General features: G+C 41.1%; 2 protein-coding genes across 8 annotated transcripts in view; both read left to right on the top strand.

Annotated features, from left to right (window-relative positions):
- The first annotated feature begins 27 nt into the window (after positions 1 to 27).
- gpx4a (glutathione peroxidase 4a) lies at positions 28 to 5358 on the top strand. 3 transcript variants are annotated; one of them, XM_030049770.1, is made up of 7 exons: positions 28 to 184; positions 3004 to 3098; positions 3203 to 3347; positions 3742 to 3893; positions 4136 to 4160; positions 4529 to 4588; positions 4974 to 5358. In XM_030049770.1, exons 1-7 carry the CDS (start codon positions 119 to 121, stop codon positions 5004 to 5006), a joined length of 576 nt encoding a protein of 191 aa, XP_029905630.1. In that variant the 5' UTR covers positions 28 to 118; the 3' UTR covers positions 5007 to 5358. The 3 variants fall into 3 exon arrangements, with proteins under 3 accessions (XP_029905630.1, XP_029905629.1, XP_029905631.1); XM_030049769.1 differs by having other exon boundaries at positions 44 to 211; XM_030049771.1 differs by lacking the exon at positions 28 to 184 and adding an exon at positions 2447 to 2654.
- Positions 5359 to 7270: 1912 nt separating this feature from the next.
- The window catches only part of pip5k1ca (phosphatidylinositol-4-phosphate 5-kinase, type I, gamma a), a 49638-nt gene continuing 29228 nt past the window's right edge, over positions 7271 to 27680 (top strand). For all 5 annotated transcript variants that reach the window (XM_030049275.1, XM_030049276.1, XM_030049274.1 and 2 more), the window contains exons 1-3: positions 7271 to 7606; positions 26165 to 26196; positions 27506 to 27592. In XM_030049275.1, coding sequence (XP_029905135.1) covers positions 7474 to 7606; positions 26165 to 26196; positions 27506 to 27592 — 252 coding nt within the window. In that variant the 5' untranslated portion in view covers positions 7271 to 7473. The remainder of the gene's footprint in view (positions 7607 to 26164; positions 26197 to 27505; positions 27593 to 27680) is intronic.

Here is a 27680-nt window from a genome sequence, read left to right as displayed (position 1 = left end):
AGTGATTTGCTGCACCGTGAAGACCTGAGGACCGCTCTGTTTCACAACAAACTAGGGCGGGGTTTGCAGTAGCCATGTAACTATTCCTGCTACGTTATGTGACCTCTCCCGTAACAAAATGAGGCCAGTGTTTTTAATGTTGTCAGCTGGGGTTTTGGCGAGCAGCGGAGTGCTACTGGCGATGGTATTGTACTATTTCTTATCCGCAACGGTAACGTAGACGCACGGTAACGTTACTCTCCTTGGCATGCCTGTTACGTGCGCTGTGGATGCTATGGCTTGTGTAACAACATTTTTCGACAATTGTGTGTCTTCTAACCCATAAATACTCGTGCAGGCAGGGTTTTTGTGTGTCTGGAGAAACACTTTGTCCACCACTCACAGTGGACGGAGTGTAAACAGCCATACTTTACTGAATTATTGTCTGTGGAAGCCGAAAAGGCAGCACTAACTCTGCGTACTGCGGCTAAATGTGTCCCATTTGTTAAACCAAATGTTCTTCTAACAGCAGTCCTTTCCTTCCCTCCTGTGCCAGCTGGTGTGAGCTGATAGGCTTATCATTCTGTAAAACAGTCAAAGCTCATGTCCGAGCTTTAATTATAACCTGCCACAGGCTCTTGTGTGCTGCTGATGTGTTGTCTGTCGCAGTCATGTGCCATTGTTACTATCTCACCAAGCCAGCATCCTGTGCGCTTCATTTGAATGCCATCATGAACTTAATGTATCTCTCACAGGTGTTTCAGAATATTATTACAAAAAATCCTAATACTATTGCAATATTATTGAAAAATACAACTTACTGAGCTTTAATGTTTTTTTTTTTTTGTTTTGTTTTTTTTTTTTTAATGAGCGATGTGTGTTTATTTCATAAGATTCTGCATGGATTAGCTCCCCCACCCCTTAAACTTTAAAATTTATTCCAATACTTGCGGTGAAATGCCACATACAAGATCATCAGCCAGGGGAGACTCTTATATGAAGCATTGCTCGACAAAATTTGCTCAAACTTTTTATTTTTATTATTATTATTATTATTATTATTATTATTATTATTATTATTTTTAATTGCAGCAACAAAATAGTGGAATACTTTTCCTACAAATATTAGAGAGTGTGTTAGTTTTAATCAGTCTAGGATTAATGTTAAACATGGTTGAAAGACATTCATGTTGTCTTTTGGGTTTGATAGTAACTCCCTCACAGGTGTGTTTATTGCCATCATATGGAAATGTCATTTTTTATTGCTGTATTTGCATTGTATACACACCCCAGGAACAACACATGGAAATTAGCATTGTGCTATATCTGGTGCAATGCATTTCTTGTGCACTGTCCTTTTTTTTTTTTTTTTTTTAAATAAACCAATAAGTGAAATGAATGAAATTCAGAATGTGACAACATGGCAAAGTTACTGTTATATGACATTCCTTAATTTATTTTAGACTTCTTAAATCCATTTTCTTCTTCTGCACTATTATATTGTTATACCTGCAAGTAGCTGTATCAAAAATATATTTTTGCCTCTTGAATTATACCTCATTAATTTAGTTTTTGTGTATAGATCATTTCAGGCCATTTTCCCCGATATATATTTAATCATGCAGTATCTCTAAACATATAGCAAGTGTGTAAAGTGTATATTTTCAATATGAGTGATTTTATGTAACCTGTTATTGATGATGTTATACTTGTTATAAAACAGCACATTGTTGCAGTGCGCCAGGTCAAACCACAAGCATGACTTGCACACAGACTTGCCTGAAAATTGAGAAATAATCTACCCTAAATCAGATCATATTATTGCCCAAACAATCACCTGGTTGTGTAACACTGTGCCAGGCACCGCTTGGTAACGACACAGAGGCTTTTCACGTGTGTGTCTGGGGAAAGTGGCAAGACAGAAACACAGACTACTGTTTACTTGATATCAGAACTTAGCATTTATATTATTGTATTATCATACATATGATATGGCATCTCTGATAAAATATTTTACACTTGTCGGTCAAAAGGTCAGCTTTGTAGCACTTGTCATGGGTGATGATTATGCATTAGAATTGTGTGTTACTTTTATACAACATAAACAAGTCTTTACTGCAGGTTGCAATGTTGCCAGGTGTACTGATTCACCAATGCAATATTTTGTTTTTCCATTCAGATATTGCTACAATTACAATTGGCAGATACTTTTATCCACAGCGATCTACATATGAGATTCTGTAACAGCAGCATATCACGTAATTATCTTATTTGTACTTTTTCACCTTTGCCCTGACCACATGGAGCTCAACTCTTCATGGTTTGCAGACAGCAGTCATGATTTTATGATAATGTTCTGGACTGTGGACTGCAGTACACGTGCAGTTCCACCAGAGGTTTATTGGTCAGCAGAAAAGGGACCTATTAGACAAGTACAACCTATCACTTCTGTTAATGATCAGCTGCTCCCTTTAAATGAGGGGAGTCAAATGTGTGCCACAGCTCAGAGGCTCTTTCAGTTTGGGAGCACCGTCCGACAGAGAGGAGGGCTTTGCTGAAGTTGCTCAGGGTTTAGAGGCATATTGGCTTTCTGCCTTCTCAGGGGACCTTACTGAGAGGCAGTCATGCATCTGCTAGGGTCCACTGTCCTTTTTTCTGTCCTGCTGCAGGCTATGGTAAGACCAATTGAAATTAAACTGAATGATGCTGTCCTTTTAGAATCAACACATCAAATTGTTATTTTGCAGTATCGGAAATAGCTTCAGGCGGCGTCAGGATAATTTTGATCATTGTGAGGGGGATCATAGGACCAGAAAACAGGAGGCTCTCTTTTTTATAGATTAAACTGTGTTTTAGTTGATATCCGTTGTTATTTAAGGTATTCTGACTGCAAGGGGTATGTGAACGCTGAGTCTGTTTAGACTCACTGTCGGATTATGCTCATTGGGAAGAAGCTCTTACCAAACTCTTACTTGTCACTCACCTCCTCTATTTTTCCCTTTTCCTCTTTCTTCTCTCCCTCAGTCTGCCCCGACAGAGGATTGGCAGAGGGCCACATCTATTTATGACTTCTCAGCAAACGATATTGATGGCAACGTGGTTTCCCTAGATAAATATAGGTGAGGCTATGAAGTATTGTCTTTTCAAATGTGCTACATTGCAGTATCCCATCAGAATCCAGCTGTCATTAAAACATCATGTATGTATGTGTTTGTATTTTCAGGGGAAATGTTGTCATCATCACCAATGTTGCCTCTAAATGAGGCAAAACCCCAGTAAACTACTCTCAGTTTGCCGAGATGCACGCTAAGTACGCTGAGAGAGGTTTAAGCATCCTTGCCTTCCCCTCCAACCAGTTTGGGGGCCAGGTAGGTGACACTTGAATGTTTTACTGCAGGCTCATGCACTCATATTTCACTATACAGCAAGATATGATAGCCTGACAAACACAGGCATGGAATGTTAGCCAACGAAGGCCAATTACGCAACACGGTCTAGACTCTAGATGAGACCGTGCAGTGTGTCCATTAACTGATGAGAACAGATAATGGTGGATATCAGTGTAAAGTATTTATGAATGAAATGTATTTTTGTCTACACGTACTTATAACCTAGCACATGTAGTGAAGAACCACTGTCATGAACTTGAGATTATTGTCACAGTGCAGGTCGGTTTCTTATGTTGCTCACAGGACAGTTGAACATCTTAAGGTGGAAAAGCACTGACTAGTTGTATAATTTCTCACTTATTTTACTTTAAAGGAACCTGGCACTGACGCTCAGATCAAGCAGTTTGCCAGTTCCTACAATGCCCGGTTTGATATGTTCAGTAAGATTGATGTGAACGGGGACAACGCTCACCCACTGTGGAAGTGGCTGAAGGACCAGCCCAATGGGAGAGGCTTCCTGGGAAAGTAAGTGGTTTTGTAAATGCTCAAGCCAGTGAACAAATAAATGACTGTCTGCTGGAGAAGGACATTGGGTGGTTAATGCAGTCATGAACAAATGGCTTGTGTAACCCAATGACACAGGGTATTTTTACACATTTTAATATTTTTTTGACAATTAATTATTGGTTAGTGTATTAATTACTTAGATGACATTGACATCTACATGGTTCATTATTTGTAACGTGATTTATTTTCACCATTTGCAGTAGCATCAAGTGGAATTTCACCAAGGTAAATATTTAAAAGTATTATTATTATTAGATATTTATACTGTCCTCAGATTTGTAAGAGCTAACAGTTAATAATTGATTCTTGTGCTCAAGATGTATTTGTATTGAGAGCTATAGCACTCTGTACTGCAGTGGTATGTGTACAGTGTAGTCCTGCGAGCCATGTAATTGTATGTATTAGGTGTATATAAATGTATCAGCAACATACGTGACAATATAGATTGTCTTTTTTTTTACAAACTGGGGCAATAATTAGTTCTTTAAGTACAGCAAAAACAATATATTTGCTATTGCTTTTTCAGGTCTGTGTAAGTGAATGTTCTCATTATCTAATTCTTTTTTTCCCTGCCTATCTTCCTGTCTTTGTAGTTTTTGATCAACAGAGAGGGCCAGGTGGTGAAGAGATATGGACCACTGGATGATCCAAGTGTACGTAAAAAAAACAATGATTTACTTTACCAAAGACAGCAAATAGCTGGTCTGTGGCATACCTTTTGTTATCTTCTTCCTCCTGTGCAGCGATTTGATCAGTTACCTTCAAATTACCACTGACAACAGGAAGAGCTTTGTCATAAGTCATGCTATTAGATTATCATTGATACTGACTAGAAATCCTTGGTCATATGCTTTAACTCTGTGGAAATGGCCCAGGAATAAAATTCTGCAGAGTGGCTGAGTGCTGTGTGGTGAATATATATATATATATATATGGGACAGTTAGAGTAAATAAAAATGAAAATGCAAGATTTATAGAGAGTACACTTTCAGCAGCACATTCAGTAGGTTACAGCTTATTCTCTTTCTGTCTTTCTAGGTGGTGGAGAGGGATCTTTCCTCATACCTTTAATTACAAAATGACCAACTGATGTCTCATTCTCTGATACTCCGTCCCCTGATGCGTTGCTCCATCCCCTTGTCCTTCCTTCCTCCGTCTCTCCAAGTACCAGTGGGTATGGTTGGGTCCACCCCAGACCAGTGACGGTCTGTCTGTAAACCCGTCTGGCGGACAGGGCAGACCTGATGAAAATGGCGTGCAAACCTCCTGGGAGGATTACCAGCCTTGTATTCATTTGGTACACAGGAGAGAAGGAAGAGGAATCCCTGAACCCATCAGTAACTGTTCTTATAGTCTGATTTAGACAGCCAATTTGTAGCATTATCTTATAATAAAACTCACAAAGATTTTGTTCTAATAATAATGTTGTCTGTTGTTTTTATTGTCTGTAATAGTTGCATTTTCATGTTCTGTGGGTGTGTATGAATGTTAGTGGATTGCTTGGAGGATTAGATTTGTGTTGGTGCTTCCTCATGGTTTACAGTGATTTTTTTTCACTGTGTGTAATGGTGATATTTAGTGGCAGGTACTCCATCTCTATTACAGTCAGAAATTCAAGTGCTTCTGTTCTGTCAGACAATCTTAAATTATTGTGTGATAGAGCTTGAGATGAATTGTGGCATATTTCCCTGCACTCAGCAATATGCTACACTGCCCTCTGTTGGACATCGGAGAGATTGGCTGTGCAGCTGAGCAGTGGATGTCAGGCACAGCTGTTCAGACATGGATTAACCTCCAACCTACCTAGTGCAAACTGTCTGGAATAGTGTGTGTCTCTCATACACATAGAGGAACCTTGGCACAGAATGAAAATCTATAATGGCAGACATCTCAGTTAAAACAGATTTTGGCAGTAGTTGAGAATTAAACCAAACTGACTCCAGTAAGTAGAAATTATCCACATACTTTAACTTCTAAGACAGTGCTTAATGTCTGATGTGTTTTCCTCAGAAAAACATCCATGTCAGTAATTGTGTGATGAAAGTATACCAAAGCATATTAAGGTATAAAAGTCACGTGCAATCATTGGCTCTCAAATGTGGGAGTGATTTTTTTTTTTTTTTTTTCTTTTTTTTTGTCTGCTCTGTGTTAGATACTAACAACAGTATAGTCTTAGCACAGTTAAAAGAAAACATGTTTTGTATAAATGTGGATTCATCAAAAGCATTACATGATTGTATGAATGTCAAATGAAAACAGCCACCCTAACTGCATCATCATTTTTCCAGTCATTTAGATTCATTTACCAAACCCTAATTTCATTCTCAAAACTCCAAGTGCAATTTGAAAGAGTAAAACAATTTCTCATAACACTATGCCACCCATGCAAAAGCATCTGTTCAGTTAAAGTGTTAACCACATGCTTCAATAGATAAAATCTGTAACACTGTCACCAGATGTATAGCACCTTATGATCATTGCCACAACAACCATGTTTATTACAGTTTTACAGTTTATTACAATATATACCAGTCTATTGGGAATCCAGTGTCTCCTTCCTGTTAGGCCACAACACTTCATCAACATCACACCTGATGTCTTGCCTTTCAAGACACAGATGGCAAAACCTTGGATGTCACAGCCACCCTCTGCACCCTCAACCGTGATGTCCTCACAATCAGCATCCTTTGCCTCAAGTTATGGGACTGGCAGTCATACAACTTCTACCTCTGTGCTGAGAAGATTTCCTCACCTGGATTGTGGAATGGTACATGGTAGGAACTCCATCAGCCTTGTTTGGTGGGCAGCAAACCATTCCCTGGCAAGACTGGAGTGGTGAAAACTGACATTGTCCCAAATTACCACATAAAGTCAGGCCTCACCACTGTCCTCTCATTTGCTCAGTGCTGCTCAGTATTATGCATGCAATGATTTACCCAATGAACAACTGTGTCAATCTAAGTGGGAAATGTACATAACTGATGGAGAAAAAAATGCCCTGTTTTGACTGGCATGTCATAGTTGAATGAGAATTGTGTCTACACAATGATAGTTGCATTTAGTGTTTTGTAAGATATGCTTTAGCATTGGCAGTTTATGTTAACACAAAAGTGTTATAGTCAATGGTGTAGACTTTTGAGGCACCGTGTAGAGAATGAGGTTAAACATATTGTGATTGTGTCTAAACGACAGAGAAAAACACAACTGAATCTTTAATTTTAGAACAGCCAAGTCAAATAATGTCTGTAGTTCCCTACGCATCCGTCAGGGGGAGCCACAGTGTCCAGCACAAAACCAGGCTGCCTACTGGCAGCAGCAGCAAGTGCAGCGCCGTCGACCTGCGAGGAGCTGAGACAGTACAGCACTGCTGTCGTGTAGAGCCACCGCACTGATGAAGGGACCGCAGCGGATAGCTGTCATAAATTTCCCGTTTTGATTTTTACTCCGTATCACAACACGTCCCTCCTTTCCTGTCGGGATCGCGCTGTCGCTGTGGGTCTTTCATTCGGAGGACTCGCCCTTTTCTCCGGGAGTCTGAATGGAAGCAGCAGCCGAGGGAGCGGTTGGGCTGTCCGAGGCCAGGGACGGGAGTCCGTTATCCGGGGCCACAGCATCCGATGATGCGGACACTGTCATTGGAGTCAGCTATGGCATGGACGCCGCAGACATGGGTATTTAACATCTATTAATGAAGTCGATTCACCTGTGGTGTTTATTTTAGGTTTCGTACTCCAGTTTCATCCGTGTTCTTGATGATACCGTGGCCAGAAAGTCCCGACTCATCTTTGCTAGCAAGCTACTGGTAAGCTAGGCTAGCTAACTTAACGTCAAGCTAGCTGGAGAGATGGTGGAAGCAGGCAGGTAACGTTAGTGTGGTAGGTGGTGGCCAGTCAGCAGCACGGCGACCACTCGGCGTTCGTACGAGCAATACAACTGTGACACTTAACTAGTTTGGCACATTGAAAGAAGCAGACAGTGAGCAGACGAAAAGCTGGTTAGCCAGGTGGCCAAAATTCATACTTTTAGCTTTAAATGGCTTGCCTCGGGATGAGGGGTAACGTCAGGTAGCTGAGTAGCTGAAAGGATGCAGTGGGACTTTGGTCGTGGGCATACAGCACCTATACTCTGCAGCATCTATGCTATACCAAAAGAGGCACTGAGGATTTATGCTCCAAGTTTAGTATAGGTGGCTCAAGTGGTTGTCAAACCACTAACAGCCCTCCACAAGAGATCTATTCAGCATCTGATGACGAGAAATGGCACTAGAGTCTATGCTGCACTTGAATTGGTAGCTGTAAATCAATGTAAAAAATCTAGAGGAAGCTGATGATATTCCACCTTATAGTGGTTAAAAGCAGACCTATTGCTGGTCAGGTAGTTAGCTCTTAATTAGTTAATGAAGTAGCCTCACCAAGATTAACAAACATTAATAATCACATGTTCACTACGCTGTCACTGCTGTGTTGTAAGTGTTTGTGCCAGAGGGGGCTTAAACTACATTTGTGTGTCTGTTTGTCAGTAATGAGAGATGAGTAGTGGATGGCGGGATGTAGGAGCCCTCCTCTCATCTGCTGCCGACATGGTAGACTGATCCCAAGTGCATTTACTCTGGGAGAGCCAAGCAGTATGAAATTCATTCAGGGTGGGAAATCGGCAAAACAGCAGCCAAATGCTTTAGCTGTGGCTGCTGTTTTCTTTTACCACCCACATTATCAGCCATTGTTTGTTGAAAAACATGCAGGCAAATACTGTCCACTGAGAAGAATTTAAGGGATAGTAAGAAATAGCATTTGTATTTGTCTGTGTACATGTAGTCAACCCTTGTGTTGGGCTCTTGAGTGCCCCTGTCAGTCATGCTGTATTCACCAGTCCCTTGGATTATGTGTCCAGGTTGGGAGATTTTGTAATGTCCCTGGTGAGGAAAGCACTGACTCTGACAATAGAGCCAAGAGGGAGAGCCAGTACCTCCAGACAGAACAGGCCCGTGAATCAAAGGACAGCCCAGTGAGGAATATGAATGTTAGTTTGGCTCAGCTGTGTTGAACGGTGAAAATGAAAGTGCCTTTGGAAGCTGTGGCCTTTCCTCTTACCCAGCTTGCTTGCAATGTGTCACATGCACTGAGGGTAATTTCACAAGTGTGCGTCTGCTCATTACACCTTCACATGCGATGGAACATATAGGTCTTACTGGGGAAAAGCCTAGCACGTGCAGTGTAGATAAACAGATGGACTATTGAGTACATCTCTACTTCACCGAATGCTTTCAATTTGTCTGTTTTGAAACAATAAGCATTCACCAATTTGTACAGTATTTTTAGTGCTTAGACATGCACAGACTTGCAAAATGTGATGTGTTCAAGGATGTTTACTTACAGCATGATCTTATTTGTTGATTGATGGGCCTATTCCACCTCCAAAGATACAGACCCAACTTTCTCCTTTATTCAATAAATAAATGATCCCAAAGGTCTGTCTGTCAGATAAACACTGTCAACAGAATAAATAAAATATAGGCTCCAGCGTGCACCTATCCTTGCTCATTTGACTTTACTCATCAATGTTTCATGTGTTTGATTCGCATAATATTAGCAATTCAATCGTGGTTCGGTATTTATAATGAATGAGGGATGAATCAATGCAGTTGTGCGCCCTGCTGACTTCTTCACTGAGCAGTGTATCCCTTATGCATTATTCCCTTTTTAACCTGCAGAATCAAGTTTACCCACCCTCTGGCACCTGTAAGTCTTTATGATAATAAGTAATGTCAAGCTAATTTATGTTAGAATCTTTGATGGTATATATTAATGCTTTTCTACATTGTTTTAGTTTATGCATGTTATGTTATGTTATGTTATGTCCAACTCCATCACTGCCTGATAACAGGGTTATGTTAGTCACGTTTACTTAGATTTACTTGGATGCCTTTGTGTAGAGGGGAGTCTGACTTTTGGTACTTTATGTCTCTGTGTCTGTGACAGTCTCATCCCCAGGCAGACCATGACAGTTATGCTTCCATGCAGAAACACACACTGGCTCTCATTCCCCTGGCAAAGTTAGGCAAATTCATTTAAAGACTGCAGGCTGCAGCATGAAAGTCTACTTTCTACTAAGTTCAGGTGCATGCAGATGGCTTACTGGATTCTCTCCTTTCAGTCCCTTTAGCTAGGCAACTCTTACCACGATACATGGCACATATACAAGTTGCTATCTCTTCTCTACTTGTTTGTGATTTGGCAAGTCCAGATGTGCATGTTTGGATTTGCATTAGTTTGATGTTCATATGTGGCCCATGTAGGGAAAGCAAAATAAGCTCATCATTCTAACTGCTTACTGGAGGTGGGAGGTGTACTATCAGTGCCTTGCATCCCATCATTTTCCTTCAACATAAGGTGTTCACCCAAAGAGAGCTGACATCAGATCCTGCATATTTGTAATTGGTGACTAGGCCATTCAGCTCAACTGTCCCGAATTTGTGAAGAAAACGTTATGTAGGTGTCACAGCTGGCTGTTAATCATCTGAATGTGTAGCTCCATTCAAACCTTCTCACTCTCAGGCAGTCATAATTTCTCCTTAAGATCAGTAGACAGTCTTCTGTCAGCCTGACAAAATTAATCTCACTTATCTTCTCCTCACACCTAGGCTATGTTCACCATTTGTCACCATCAGCTTTTACTGGCTGGTCTCCTCTCCTCTCCTCTCCTCTCCTCTCCTCTCCTCTCCTCTCCTCTCCTCTCCTCTCCTCTCCTCTCCTCTCCTCTCCTTTCCTTTCCTTTCCTTTCCTTTCCTTTACTCTCTTCTCTTCTCCTCTCCTCTCCTCTCCTCTCCTCTCCTCTCCTCTCCTCTCTTTTCCTCTCTTTTCCTTTCCTTTCCTTTCCTTTCCTTTCCTTTACTCTCCTCTCCTCTCTTCTCTTCTCCTCTCCTCTCCTCTCTTGTTTTTATTCGTGAGCTACAACTCATCCCCCTCTGGTTTATTGCAAGTGATTCCCTTGGCTCAGCCACTCATTCGTTACTATCCCTCATTCCTTATCTCTCTCCCTCTGTTCTCCGCTCGTGGCAAGGCCTGTCAGAACTGCTGACGGAGGCACAAAGGGTGGCTGCCTACTGCGTAATTTACCATTGATCCATCTGCTGCCTCTGTACTCTTTCTTGCACTGTTGTGTGGTCTCTCCTTATCAGTCTCTCTCTGGCTGGTGTGTCACTTGGGCTGGCACAGGGTGCTGCTTTGTATCCCTTTGGGTCATCCACAGAGATTGGATAGAATTTTGGGTCGCCTCCCAGGTTTGTCGGCGTCATATTATGATGACGTTGATGATGACATAGTTCAGTTACGTTTCTCCTATATACTGCTGATATTGTCATTTCCCCCTAGCTGTAGGCAGGGGATGTAGGGTACAGTAGCTAAATTAAATAGATGGTGCAGTGAGGCAAGAATGTTGTGTTTGTTGCTGTTTGCCCTTGTGTTTGGCATAGAGCTACCTTGGTGGATTATTGAGGGAGAGAGGAGGTGAGGATTTAAAGCACTATGAGGCAAAGGACTTGTAATTAAAGGGAAGAGAGAGAGAGAAGTGATACGCAAAGATATTTAATATTAGTTTCTGTGACTTTAGAGTTGTAAAAGGCCATGGAGTAGCCATGCATGGGTCATTATCACTTGCTTTGGGGGGTGCCAGCCTGCCACCAAGACTCCAGTTCAGTTTTTGCTCTCATGACTGCAGTGTCATACTGCCTTGCCATTTTCCCTCAGGGGGCAAATAAGGCAAAGACTTCTGCTGTTTTCTAATTTAAAAAGTTACTATGCCTGCTGTGGAGACAATTTTTCCTTCATATTCAGCACTGGGACACTGAATACAGTCATAAACAAAAAAAAAAACAAAAAAACACATAACATTACAACTTGTGATGATTCATTTTCAGCAGTTGTTTTATGGTAGGTAAAGCTATTCAAAGTTTTACATTTTTAGAAGCCATCCAGTCTTAAGTGGTTGTTCTTTGTGCTTCCATCAGTCCTTCCAAAACGCCTTTAAGGGTCCATGAATAGTCAGAGCTGCTTTCATAAAAAGCAGAGCTGCACAGACTTGAGCTTCTTACTCTAATTTTAAATTCAGATGGTTAATCAGTGAGTTATTTGCTGCGGTCCTACAGGCGACTGCCCTCCATGGTGAATGGCATCCACAGACTTGCAAAATGGAGTAGAGAGATGCTGGAGGGTTTATGCAAGTTTAATGTATGTGAGCAGCGAGAAAATTCATTCATTAAACAGCGTGGGCCTAGTTGGCGCAGTCAGACTCTCTGACCCTGCTCTAAGCAATGGTCTACACCCATCTTGTGTGATGCTGAATTTACAATAGACTCAGAGAACAGACTAGACTTCATTGATAACAGCCCCATCATCCCCTTCTCTAAGGAACTGTGTTGCCTAGAGCATGGTGTATTTGGTTTAGTGCAAGCTGCTGCTCAAGGATGCTCATGATTATGAAAAGATACTGTTCATATATTAATTTCTCTCCTTTTATTGATCTATGGGCAGATTTCTCTCATTTTGTCAGGTTATGTTGTGCCTGAAATATCCTATATTTGACTCCCAAGCCCCACCAGTGTATGATATTTGCTTGCATTACATTGCAGAGAAGAAAATGCTTTTCTCCATTTCTTTCCAGTCTCTCTTCACAGAGGCTGTTGTGTTTTCTTTGTGCTATTATGTGGGCAGAACAGGCTTAATTTTCTATACAGAATGAGCTAGATCATCAGCTGTTAAAGCTATGTCATTTAGGCTACTGTTATTGTATCTTTCCATGGGCCAAGGCTGCTGTCTCACAGTTTTTTTTCTGTGGGCATTCATCTGGTTTGAGCTCTGGAAATGATTTCTCTTTGAGGGCACAAGCAATGTAACCTCACTAGAAATGGAGGCAGCTTTCAATAGTCCACTCCTGTGGTGAAGTACACCTGGTGACTAATCGTATACCTGAGGCTGTCACGTGGATCAGTGGCGTCTGATCATCTTCAGTCCGGGTTACAGTTGTTTCAAAAACATGTTTGTGAACTTGCTATATGAATCATGTTCAGGGAGGCGTCTGTTTGGATTTCAACCTGCCGAGCTAGGTCTGTGTTGACAGAGTTGTGGTTGTGTGGCTTAGCATACCTCATGTTTTATCTGTTCACTGAGCCTTCCAAGGAAAATGCAGCACAGCAGATCATTTGGATTATGGCAGAGTACAAACTGTAGGCCTATTACAGGTGAATCTTATGAATGGTCGTCGTGCAGTAAAATGCTTCTGAATGCAGTTACTGACTGTTGAGTCCAACTCTGTGGCTAGCTAACACAGCACTTCAACTTTAAGCTCATGTTTGAGCTCAGTTAATACTAAACCAAGATGTTAAAGCAATTCTGCGTATGTTGAATTGAATGAGTATGAGTTCAAGTGGAGCGACAGTGACACATCGGCTGGTTGTGCAACTGTTTTCTCTCTGTAGGTAGAGCAGATTACCTTCTACTGAGTCACCACCGGGAGAAGATGCTGCTCTCAGCAACAACGCGGCCTCAGGAGCCAGGCATGTCACCACCATGGTTGTTCATGCTATCCGCTCCACATCATTTCCTTTCTTTTCCTCTCCTCTCTTTCAACAGCAAAACCACAAAATAAATAGCTTTACAGATGTTCTCCAAAAACATAAAATAGAAAGCCCCCAATAGATAATTTGTGACTGAAAAGGTGTAGGCTGAAGCCCTAGCTTAATGCCCTTCGCTTGCTCAGACTAGAATTATTACTGTGCTTGAGGAGCAAAATATTGTGTATATTATGCAGTTCATAGGCTCAGAAGCTATGATGAGGAAATACATGTCTGTCTCTGTTTTTGTACATTGGAATAACTTTGGCAGTTTTCATTTGATGTGGAATTAAATATGACAATAGCTTAACCACACTGTCAGTAATACTCTTCAGTCATGACATATCCATATCATTGCAAACTGGGGACCCTTTGCCCTTGCCGTTTTTTTCCTATTTCCATGGTCTTATCCTCTCCTCTTCTCCCTGTGAAAGGACCTTGTTCTCTCTGCTCACAGCATTTACTGTATTTTGGGGATCAGCAAGGATCAGTAAGCTCTGGGAGCTCAGTAATGAAAAACATACAGGAATTGCATAAAAGTATGTGCATGCCTGTGTGTGCCCATGTGTCTCTCTATCCTTTAGGTCAGAGGACTGAGCTGTTTTTAGCTTTGCCCAAGGAACAGGTTGCTGCTACTCTGCCCTGCCAGTCTCTCCAGGAGCAGCAAGACCTCCCTGAGGGAGGAACGGGCGCACACACATACTCTATACACTCTCTCTTTCTCTCTCTCTCTCTCTCTCTCTTGCTCACACACACACACACACACACACACACACACACACACACACACACACTCATGTGCACACTTTTGACATATAAATCCAGTTGTATATAAATAGACAATTCCCGCCGGACAGCTTGTGGGTGAGAATGTCAACTGAAACCCTGAATGGAGAGACATTTATTAGTACAACCCTGCTCCTGATTTGTGTACACCCTACCTATTGCTCTGACAGTTTCAAATATTAGCTCAGTCCACATGTTGACTCACAGTGTGGGTAGGCATCATACTGCCTCAAGGACACAGACGTCTAAATGTTGTAGAAAACAAGTCAGGAGTTGCAGCTTTATTGACTGTTTGTGGTGTGTGTGTCTGTGTGTGTGTGTGTGTGTGTGTGTGCGTGCGTGCGTGCGTGCATGCGTGTGTGTGTGTGTGTGTGTGTGTGTGTGTGTGTGTGTGTGTGTGTGTGTGTGTAAGTAACCACCCGACCCCATCGCCAGGACGTGTTCATAGCGTTCCATCAGGTCATGGCAGAGCCAAGCAGACCCGACAGACCTGGGCTTTAATAAAGACGCTGCTTTCTGGATCACCTCTACTTCAATTTCCATTTCAAAGCCTGCTTAGCTTTCTGGCCTCTCCAAGGAAAATTTACACTTTCATACCCACCTGTTCCGTTAGTCCTTTTCCACAGTGCGAAATGAAGATCTAACTGTTGCAGCCTGTTGTGACTGGCAGCTACCTGAACTGCAGGACTCAAGATGAGTCAAATTAGACTAATGCCAGAAAAGTGACAGGCCTGTCATTTCAGGCAGTGCTCATTGTTGGTGTACCTGTGTACAAAAATGGAGCTGATTTTTATTGCTCATGTGGCAGACATTGAAGAGGGACAGTACATGCAGAATCCCTGAAAAAAATCTCTTTTACATTAGCAGATCATGTGCCATGCTGTGAAATGTAAACAAAATTTGCAGACACCTATCATTGTCGGAGACTTTATCAATGTTGTTCTCCCACACTCCCACAAACATTTCTCCACTGACTAGTAAGAGTCTCCAAATTGTGCTACAAATTTAATGTTTTAATGATTGTGCTACAAATTTAATGTTTTAAGCATGTTTTCGTAGTCCCTAATGAAGACAGCAGAAGAAATCCACTTAGTTACAGTCAGCCAGCAAGCCAGAAAAACAGACAGACGGTGTGTTGACTTCCACCTGTCCTTGCAGTGGGGCCAGCTTGTCAAGAGTTTAATCCAGCCAGCTAGTCTAGTCGCCTGGAGAGAATGGGATTGGGATTACGGACAGTAAAGTAATCGTGACTGTGACTTGGCTAGGCTGACATTTGGACTGCCCGTGTGCAACTCCTCTGTTTGGTGCATGACAGTCACAAAACCTCAGAACCCGATGCACTCGGAGTCCAGATTGTGTCTGGGTGAACCAGGGCCAAGCCTGGCCAGATGGAATTATGGGAGCAAGCGTAGCTGTTTTGGTTGTTTTGGAATGCTGTGGTTGCTGTTTTACGGCTTAGTAGCAGACTGCCACTTGCTCTGATTTTATCTGTTAAACTGATGAGGAACAAATAACAGGGTATTTTCCTACACAACTGCTGCTGTTGCAGTTTCACTCGTGAACATGCCACTTTGAGCTTGTTTGCAAAGGCAAAGATGTGCACTCACTGATCATATAACATGTTTTTCACTATTGTTTTTATAGCATTTGTTCATATGCTCAGTGACAAACACCTAGTAACTTTTTCTCTATACGCCAAGTTCCTATTAAAAGATGTATTTCTCATAAAGGCTCCCTGCTTATGAGCTTAATTCAGCAGCAGTTGTATGCCTACCATTGGCAGACTGTGTTGTGAATACCTCATCATCAAGCACTAGGCAACATGTCTCAAAGGAATGTTTTTTGAGCTAGCTGAAATAACTGAGGGCAGGAAGCTTTTTATTAAGCATGTTTGTTTGTCTGATGCTATTGATCATAATGCATGACTTGGCATGGTGAAAAGCTGTGCTCTCTAGCCTCTGCTCCCTCCAGGCTCTAGCTGTACTATACAAAGTGTATGGTATGTGCTGACAGCAAGGCACAGAGCATCTTTCCCCTGCTGCACAGACATGTTGGCCAGACTGCTCTTCACAGAAAAACCAGAAAAATGCTGAGTGAAATGTATTTTAGGGATAAGGATGTGGACGTGTGCCGACACAACCATGCCAGTTTAAGGCGTGATAATTTATTCAGAGCCGAGTTTAACTGTGCTGCTTAGTCTGCGGCTAGTTGGAATTACAGTTTGTGTAAAGTGTGTGTGTGTCTGTGTTTGTCTGCCACTGTATGTCTGTTTTCGAGTGTCTGTCTGTGTGTGGTTGCATGCTTAAGCGCAGTTGTAAGGATATTATTCTGCCAGATTCCCGTAATTGCGAGGAATGTTTTAAAGCCTCTTTGAATGGCTTAGCATTAGGAAGTTGATGGCTCCTTAATTATAAGTGTCGCCGTCCAAGTAGCTCTGTTCTGAAGAATTGGTCAACCAAGGGAGTTATTGAGTGAACACACATACTTACACACATGAATAGAAGAAGTCAGTCAGGCCTCTCCAGTGCCTCCACTTTCCATCCTGGGCCATGGCCAAGGACAGAGGAGGTGAGGGCTACACTGACTGACTGACTGCTGTGGTCATGGAAAAACACACAGGCTGCAGGATACTGACACTAAGGGCTCAGGGGTGAAGTGGTGAAGTGGCCCAATGGCATTGATTTAAGATCAGTTTGCGTTTCCTCAGTCTAAACAGTAGTCACTACTCTAGCATAGCTGACCTGACCCAAGTGAAGTAGACTGAAGCTAACCATAAATGAGCATAGCCTTGGAAACCCTCACCATGTAACCCCAAGTTAAGGCTACAGGTCTGTGTGTCTGAGCTTCTCTCTAGACGGCGTTCTCAGTAAGAGAACAAGAGACTCTCACACTCATTCCTTCCCAGTGTCTTTGTTAGATTTTTCATTACAATCTCATAGCCTTGTGTACTTAGAAAAACACAGACATAGCAGCTGATTATATTTTATTTCACAAAACTTCCCTGGATATTGACTAGTGAGCGTCATTGATTTTTACTGCTTTTTACATTTGGCAGTTAATAGATTTCCTCCCACCGCAGGTCAGGTCAGGAGCACTTTGACACATAAAGCAAAAGCTGCTTTGTTGTGGCATAGGAAATTAAGACTGGATCAATAGCTAGAGCACCATTATTTAGCTTCTGCCAAGATAGCACACAATCATCTCAGAAACTGTCTCTTACTTAGCCCATCTCAAGGGAGTTCATGTATTGATCCAGTGTGGGTCAGACAGCACAACATATGCTGCTCAAAAGACCAGTATATCAAGAGGCAGACACACACATGGAGAACACAATTGACTGTTTTTCATCCGATATTTATTATGGTGGCTTTAATTGAACACTAATTGAGTTGTTGATTATTAGACATAACTGAAGCCCATACTTATCTGTGTTAAATTCAGTTTGGGTGCTGTAATGCATTGAGTTAATGTAGTTTGTTAATGTAGTATTCAAAACAAGACAGTGAACTACATTTTTTTGCACCTATGAAGTAGTGCAAGAGATGAAGCAATTGTAACTGGCTGCATGATATACTGGCTTCAGTAGTGACATGGGAGTATAGTTGTCAGCTAATGGTGGCAAGTTGACTGATGCTAGCCTTAATGGCTCAAAGGCATAATATGTAACATTTCCACATTAAAATGTCTAAATCAACTAGACTTAGGTTATATATATTGTATTCATGCATAATCAAACCCAGAGACATCTGTAATTTCAGTCGAGGTAATGGTGCGTTTCAATTGGTCGTCTGTCTCTGGCATCATATCCCCTTTACCCTCTCTAGTGTGTTATAGCTTGTGAGGAAAACAGGGGAAACACCAGATGATACTCGGCGAGTTAGCTGGATAGCCACTGTGTTGTTTACTGTTACTGTTTACTGTTGTATTGCTCACTTGTGATGGCCATGATTATTCATTGCTTTTTGCAGTGCGTTCTCACGCCGAAGCTGTACCCATAAAGCTCACAAAACATACGGATGAACCAAAGGACCAAAGAGGATTACGGGACAAGCAGGTCAACATTACGTTAGCTATTTTTACTTGCGGCTGTTTCATTAGAATGAAATGACATAACGTGAATAAATCTTAAATACATGACTTTGTCCGTGAACATGATTTTGCCTCTATTTCTTTGTTCTTCTGCTTGAGTCATGAGGTAGATTTTCATCAACAGTGGTGGTTGTTTAACAGTGAAGACAACAGTTCCCATGATCCCACACTACTTCACAACATCATCAAATTCAGTCTTTTGTTATTGTTTTGATTGAGAGACCATTAGCAGTAGAAATTACATATTGTGTGTTAAAGTTAGAGATTGAAATGACTGGAAAAATATGAGAATGAGCACACATACATGTGGGCAAACACTGATCACTGAACTGCACACTCTGGGTTGGAAACACTGTAGATATACTCACAACATCCAAATAAGTGTATTTACTTTTTGCAGTCACATCTCTTTTTACTTTAGTACAGTTTGCAGTCCCGTAAGCCCGTACTAGAACATGAATTGGTTTGGAAGTGTTTTTTGTCAGTGTGTTGTCAATAAGTATCTTCATCTGGGCTGCTGCTGTTTGTGCTTTGCCTTTGTTTCTTCAGTCTTTCTGTTATGGATTATTTGCATGCTTTTGTAAATTTTTGTTGGTGTGTCTGCGCTCTTGTGTGCTTTGAAGTGTGCATGTTTACATGGGAGTTACTGGGTGCAGCTTATATGCCTATTTATGTGTGTGTTGCACCGTATGTTGCGATGCTGTTGTGCTAATGCTCTATTTAACAGCAGCGTGAGAGTATGTGTGGAAGGCAGCATGTGTCTGTTGATTCCAGGCACACGTGTATAACTCATAAAAAAGCCGGTTGACCTCAATTGGGGCACCATGGAAACAAGGGAAGTGGGAGAGAAAAAATTGTGTGTGTGTGTGCGTGCGTGCGTGCGTGCGTGCGTGCGTGCGTGCGTGCGTGTGTGTGTGTGTTTGTGTGTAAATCTGTGTGTGCAGTCAGTTGGCTGCATAGCATCTGATTGGGATCACAGGGGGAATACAAATGAGGAGGGCCAGTGCAGACATGATTACAATGAAAAAATAAGGATGCCATATAACCAGCGTAGGGAATCAACATTAGTTGAAGGGTTATGGATTAAAGGAAGTTTTTACCATGATAGCTTTGCAGGCTCAGGTAGATGCAATCATATACACTGACTGCCAAAAATCTAACCATTTAGTAGTAGTCTCTTCGATTCTACTTCTACAGAATTTAATAATTCTCGCATGCATCTCACAGCACCACAACCGCAAGGTAAATTGGGCATATTTGTGTTTAAACAGTGCTTTGAATATTCCTTTAAGAGCTGTCCTTCAACAGTAAATATACCAATGTCACAGCTCTGTTAAGGGTTTTGATGAAATTCTTCACTAAAATTGTTAATCATGGCCAATAAAACCCTCCTTGAAAGGGGAAATTTCCAGACCTGAGTTATGGCAGTAGTCCATCGGTATATTAGGTTTCCATACTGATTGAAGCTCATAATATCTGGTAAGGGGACAGGGCAGGAGTTCAGGAGGAAAAAGTACTGTTATGCAAATCCTGAGGCAAGTCTTAACATGAATAGTGTCTGTCTAAGTCCTTCTTCGTGCATACCTTTGTGTGTCTCCTTATATATGGCTTTGTTTGGTTTGTGCACTTTTAATCCATATCTGCAGACAGGCAGTGAATTGTATCGGGTTAAGTCTTCAGCAGTGTTGAGAGTTCAAATTCTCTGCAGTGTGAAAACACTTTGACAGTGACTTTGACACACCTAAAGGCAGTGAGGGAGGAAGAAAATGGATGCTAAAAGGATGACTGCAGGCTATAGGCACTGTTGAGAATGTACATGTATGTTCACTGCGATATCAGTGACACATTGCCAGTCACCTTGTTAAAACTGCATCTAGGAAAGTAATCCACTGTCTGACTCCAACTCAGTAATGTTATTAGTGTTTCAGAATATATATTATGTTTATGTTTTTATTTAATTCCAAATCATATCCTTGTTTGAAAATTCCAAATGAAAAATGGACTTGAATGCTAATATGATTTAATAAAGTTATGTGTGCTTCAAACATGTAGCCTAAATAAGATTTTTGACATGCACAGTTGAATTATTCCCTAATTTAACATACCAAAGTGGACATAAGTTGTGTATGTCATTTTATTTTCATTTAACAGCAGATTCATGTTCAAAGTATAGGGACCATTGAGGCATTCTGCAGCTCTTACTGTTTCCAGTAAGAAGTTGAGAAAATCTTATATTTTCCTATTTATAGCCAACATTTTCCTCGAAGTGGCATTTGCTGATAGTATTCCCTTAATTTTGTGCCAGTTGAACAGATAATTCAAGGTTTATATACAGTACCTCTTTCATAATAAATGAAATGTATTTGCTGTGGAAATGAATACAATGTCTATTCATTTTGAGGTGACATGAGGTGACATTGGGCTCTGTGTCTGACTTGACTTTCATTCCAATTCATAACGGAATATTATACTCCATGTAAATCCGTCTATTATCTGATTACTTTGTTATATTTGGATTGCTCTTACAAAATCCATAGTAAATGATGTTAACAGAAATTTTCATTCTGATTTACAGACAGTGTAGAGTTGTATTAGGCCATTGTCTTCATTCACCGCCATCATTTTATACAAATTCTCTTATTTCAAAAGTATCCTTGACATGGAGGCTCTGAATGACCCTCACTGGGCAAGATGTAGAGATGCACAAGCCGAGAAGATCAGATGAAATACAGGGGCCACATTAATCTAAAGACAAGAATAGAATAGAAGGAGGGCAAGTGAGGGAGGTGAGGACAGAGATAGCTACCATATCAAAAGAGATGAGTTAGGTGGCAAGCAAAGTCCAAAATCCCTCTGAATTCCCTTGTCATTCTCCTTGCCCCTCATGACACCATCCACTGGTAATGGACCACTCTTGCAAGGGCTGCAAGAGAAGGCTATTAAACCAACACATAACAGCTTGGCCAGGCAACAGTCTCGGCTAGGTCTATTTATGTGGATGGGTCTGTTTGTTCTTCCATCCCTTTAACAGCTCTCCAGGATGAAATAAACTGCAGGGCAGTGGTAGTCAGGGGATTGGGCTCTACTGATAGGGTCAAAGTCTGACCTATACTTTCTCGTGGCTTCATTCCACAGGCTCTTATTGCCATGGATGGAATGACTTTAATATCTTTTAAAGGTAATGTGGGTGAAATTAAAACTGATACCAGGTCATCACCCCAGACTCTGAGCTCTGATACTCATGAAGATGGTTTTCACACAACAGTTGTTACAGGAAACAGTCATCATGTTGTTTTGGTTTTTGTTTGGGTTTTGTTTCATTTTGGCACAAAGCGAGATCACTTGAAGCCCTCTAAAATAGTGAGTAAGGAAATACCACCACAACAAAGTGACACTCTCTGGCAAAAAGACTGTAGCCTAATTTTGAGAATATTTTGGGATTTAAAAAAATTATACTGGGTAACGTGATGGACAAATAATAACTCTGCTTCCTTTAGATTAGGAGACTGAAAAAAATGATTCACAATAGATGCAATTTTGGAACAGAATGCTACTGTGGAGTTCAGATAATCTCACTCTTAGATTTTTACCGGTATTCAGTTTGCATTTAAGTGTTGGGTCAGACCATTAATGCAACTTCGTTCACTTCCATCAAAATATGTAAAAATCGGCCACTGTACATCTTGTGTCTTAAAACTTAAGCTCATGCCTTCAACAAGAACATCATGTCTCCTATCTTCCTCCTCTAGCTGTAATTTTCTCTCATCAAAGAAAATACTCTGTATCTCTCTCCTGAGCTCTTACCAGCAATTTTCTCTTGCATGATCACTGTAGGGTCATAAGAATATTGTCTGGGTGCTGTGGTTCTGATGTTTGCTCTCACTAATGGTTGTTTTGATGTACTTGTAAGTCACCAGGGAAATGAACATCAGTTAAATCCCTAGAGCGTAAATGTACCTTGGAGGCTCGGACATTTGCCCGATCCTTCACACCTCTCTTGCCAGAGCCATTGCCATACTGCTATATTTCAGTTTTTTCACAGTATTGGAATTGCTTTCTGGGTTTCCTTACTCATGCTGTTGTGTATGGGGGATAATGGAAGTAGCAGAGAAGGGTCCAGCCTCTCAGCGCAGCTGTGATTGAATGCAGTAGAAAGGAAAGACAGCTAACAAAAATATCATGTAGCTCCATTAGGAGAAAGCTCCTCTTGAATCCACTGTTCGAAACCACTGAGTTAAATTATATTTGCGTTCAAGGTTAAAATATTACAGAGATTCAACATGGCTTACAGACATTTCAGGATGCAAAAAGCATAATCCCTACCTCACAGCGGTTGTTACTGCAGGGACTGAACAGCCTCTTAAATGTTGTTCGACCGAAAATTTGTAAGCATTTAACATCTTCTCATTTTTTCCCCCCATTTTTGATTAATGATCAGAATCATCTCAGACATGCCTAAGACCTCTTGTGTGCATGAAATGTCTGAGTAGTGCTTATGTTTTTCTTGAGAGGGCTTGTTCTATATAAAGGTCAAATGGGGAACCTAACCCAAGGATAAGCAGTTTTCACTGCTCTTCATTGACAACACCGACAGCAGCAGAGGTGTTGGAAATGTTGGGAAAAATGCTAACAATGTGATGGTGATGAAGGTTAAATCTGCGTGATATTAACGCAAATATGACAATATGTTAGACGGAATACCTTGATATTGTTCATATGACAATATTTTGAGGATCATTATTTGCACTGCCATAAGATGTTTACCAGAAATAATGATTGAATAATTGAACAAATAGGCCTAGCAATGACTATTAGTAATCAGTAATGTGCAATCAGTAATAAGTAATGTGAATATGATTATCAGTTAAAGGCAAAAATTCATTTTTTGCAGCATCAACAAAATAATAAATCACTTTACTGAGATGCAGACCTGTCAGACTCAACCAACAAAAACATGGAATACAATTTTTGATAATATGATGCCTGGCTCTGCATGGTCCACATCATCAGACTGACTCACCGATAAGTGCCTATTCCACATTTTTGTTTACACAGTCCTGATTTTCACAAAGTTTATTATTGTTGCAGCTTGAAAAAGTCTATTCCAACAACCAAAATCCCTGATGATATCTAGTCTCATACCAAAATATTGGTATTATATGATATATTGCCCAGCTATAATGAAGCATTTATTATTAGTGGCAGTAGTATAGGAAGTAGAGAAGACTCTAGTCTTAGAGCTCTGTTCTAAATGAATACATGATAAAAGGCAGCTACTGAATCCAGCTGTATGAATCCATAAAGGGACTACTGCTGCTTAAACCGTTATGGTGGCTGCTTGCTCTGAGCCAAGCTGAGCACATGACCACACACACATGCTTATGTACATATATATATATATATACACTCATTTACTGCACATACAAAGCTTAGAAACCTGTAGTCTGAGCTATCAGTCACACACTCACACACACACACACATACACACACACACATACACACACAGTCTTAACAGGTGCAGGCATGCAAAAAGGAGGGGATGTGGCTGCAGTGAGATACTGGAGGGAAACATCTCCACCGCTGGTAGCACGCACAAACACACACACCCTCTTACACACACATACATGCATGCACATGCAGGGGTAAAAAGCATGAGGAAATGGTATAGGGGCTGTACATGAATCACACTTAGCCAGCCAATGACATGCACTCACACACTCCAACACACAAATACACACACACACACACACACACATAAACAATAATAATAAGGCATAGTAAAAAGCAGGAGAGCTTCCTCTTTAATTTTCAGCATTTCCCACATTCCCTTTACTGTGTTTTTTTTTTTTTTTTGGCCTAATGTTCCAGGCTGCAGTCAGTGTTGCCGGGATTGCATTGGCACGTTCTGGCTTGCTCATCTCGCTGCGAATCTGTGTGTGACAGAGGGAGAGAGATAGAGAGAAGGAGCTGGAGGAGGGGTGGCATACAGGCTATTCTCTGGCTCAGTCACATGGGTCTCCACGAGAGGCAGGCAGGCAGACAGGCTCAAAGAAATAGTGAGAGAGAGAGAGTGAGAGAGAGAGAGAGAGAGAGAGAGAGAGGCTGGCTATCATTGCAGCTTCAAGGAGAAAATGCAGACTGAGACAGCATGCTGTGAAGACGCCATCCCACTCCAAAATGACATTGACATAGAGGTTAGGCTTTTGTGTCTCAGCTGCTTAAGGATAGGCTGAATCATTTTGTACTGAGGTTAGAGCTCATTTATTCAAAATGGCATTTAACTCTAATATCAAAAGTCATGTATCATCCCCCTGTCGGCCTGTTTTGCCCGTTGTGACTGACTGATTTTAATGTAGCTGTCAAAATGTCGCAGGAGGTCAGAAAAAGGTAAATTGTACTCTACCCCACGGGTTCTTGCTCAGGGACCCTTTGACAGAAACGTGGCATCGAAAGATGTAAGACATGGAAGTGTGACCTTCCAGTATTGAGAGGTTGTCTTTAACAAGGCTACTCTGCCAGGTAACTACAAGCAACAGAAAAATTGGAAGCAGGCACATCAATAAAACTTGCTACTCAAAATGTCTGAGAATTTACCAGAATTTTTATTTTGTGCCTGATTGTGTTTACTCATTTATTTGTGTGTTCACAACACTTAGACTGTATTGTTTCGGCTGTTAACATTTCTGTAGTTTCTGCAATAAAATCCACCATCTGGGAGGTTGAGTGCGATGTACATGATGATGCTCAGGGAAGGAATTAATCAGCTTCGCATTGTCATGCTGCCTGAACCCTTCTCTCATCCCCTCTCTTAGTCTTCCTCCCTCTCTCTTGCTCTTTTGCTCTTTTCATCTTTCTCTTTTATAACCTTTTGTCTTTCTTTTCTTCTCTCCATCCCACCCTTCTCTCCATTGTTATGCTATTTTATACAGCTATAATTATGGATCTGTTTTAGGCCCTGCTAGTGAAAGCAGTGTTGATTGTTTTACTGTATTATTGGTAGAGTTATGGTCATAATCACATAGCTTCCAAAAGACAAATCTCCAAGATTTGTTTTCACATTTTGTTCAAATTTCAGTGTGATAATATAAGCCTTGAAGAAGACAGCCTGCAGACAGTAGAAGGTGATCCCATGTTATCTTTTCCCTTTTTAAGGAACTCACAGCAAAATTAATTTAAAACAGAGCTGGTCTTCTTGGTAAATTTAGATGGATATTGAATGAGGCTGACTCAGTGAGCAGCTGTCTGTGCTTTATTCAGTCAAGGTTAATATTGGTTTAGCCCTTGACCCTGCTGTAATAGTCAACTATTGGACTACTACCTTTTTGATGGCTTTGCAGTATTGTCTGATGCTGCTTTCTTGGCAAGTTCCCCACTGAAAAAATGGGTCTAAATCTCAGTGTGTCCAGGAACTTAAATAAAATCTTGAATTAAAAATGTATTGAAATAATACACATAATTCACAGAGCCATAAATAAGAGTTGGTGCTCTTGCAGCTGATGTTTGTCTCTCCTGCAGCCCCGCTGGCTGGCAGGCCTGCAGATGTGTTTGACACTGTTATTGCATAATGACTGCTGTGCCTACCCTTTGGGATTCGTTTGTGTTCCAGGCAACACTAATGATGGTGAGTAACGGGGCCTTTCTCTCTGAGAGCTACTAACAGAGTAATGTCTCTCTCCCTTTCTCTGTCTCTCTGTCTCTCTCTCTCTCTCTCTGTCTCTATCTCTCACTCTCTCTCTGTCTCTCTCAGATGCTGCTGCTAAGAAGGCCTTCATCACAGAGGTAAGCAGGCGTCTGTCCCTGTGATGATCCACTCTCCTCACTTCGTCTTTGATCCTACACTTCAACCATCTTCTGAATGCTGTCCCTAATTTGGCCACATGTTTATTGAACACTCCTACAATCTAATAGTACCTCTCCTCCCAAAACACTTAATTTGAGGACCCTGGTCAAATGATATTACATTATAGTACCAGCACCTTTTATAGACCTTTTACACATCAAAGTCTTTAAAAGTTGACTATTCTTATCAGTGATTGACATCTTTCTTGATATTATCTCTGTTCTGATGTGGTGTGAGGAGCGTCATCCAACTGGTGAAACACTACTACACATTTAAAGGAATGCTTCACCCAAAAACTATATATTTTGTAACATTTACTCTAACATTTGTCTCTAAGTTTTAATTGCTTAGCTCATAGAGATCAAAGGTTCAGAAACTAAAGCCACCACAGCTAGAATGGAGATTAAGAGATACTTAAAAAAAAGCAGCAAAAAGGAGATGAAAACTTCCCAAATTGTGAAATCTTTGTGCAGTGTAATAGAAGTCTTGACTCTTGATTCGTATGTTCCTAACAGACATTACTTAAAACAGCCTCACCTTTTAAACATTTTATAAAAGAAAAAAAAAAACCCTATGCACACTTTTAGTAATTTGTCTGAGCAAAGGGGGTGAAGTTCAGCTTGTAAAAGGGCAGATTACCAAAAATACTGCCATTTTCCAAAATGTGCACTCAGTCTACTCATCAGTGAAATTCAGTACATAAGATCAAAGGTAGAGATCACACTGCTTTGATACAGTGTTCCTCCACAATCTTTTTATCTTTAAATATTTATTCATATTTAAATATTTATTTATGAACAGGTGCAAAACCTCCTGTCCCTGTAAATGCCAGTCTCTCGTTCTTTCTCTGCTGTGTGCTCTGAGCATTAGGCTGCAGGGTCACAGCATGCCTGGGGCGGTGAAGGGAGAGATGGTGTCCTTATTGGTGTATGCTGGTGACACCACTGCCACTAAGAGGTCACAATAAGATGTTGAGGCAGTAGGCAAGGTTTTAGGGGGCTTCATCTGCAGGCTGAGGCTCTGGCTATTACAAGCCGGTGAAAAATGCAGCTGTGTTTATTGCTGCACAAGGGTGATATGAGGCACTGACATTTTAAGTATATAAGTAGCCTTTCTTTTAGATTGTTTTGTTTTACTCTTTATGCTTTAGAGTGTGTTTGTTTTTCAGCAGGAAATGTTTTAGTTCCACAGAATGTTACAATAAAGGTCTTTTTTAGAAACCAAATTCACTGTTTCTGACTCTTTCAGATGCCCTCATCATCAGGCCTGCCTGGTCAGGGTAAGAAGATTGGCCACAGAGGGGTGGATGCATCAGGCGAGACAACTTATAAAAAGGTACACAGCACAAGGCTGTGCCATGATGGACTGCCTGCGTCTCACCACACTAAGACATATGGTTCCATTTGCATAGAGAGAGAGATAT

The sequence above is a fragment of the Myripristis murdjan genome, chromosome 4, assembly GCF_902150065.1.
Source record: "Myripristis murdjan chromosome 4, fMyrMur1.1, whole genome shotgun sequence".
NCBI lineage: Eukaryota > Metazoa > Chordata > Actinopteri > Holocentriformes > Holocentridae > Myripristis > Myripristis murdjan.
Note: the sequence above shows the minus strand (reverse complement) of the source record. Positions and strands in the feature narration are given on the sequence as shown.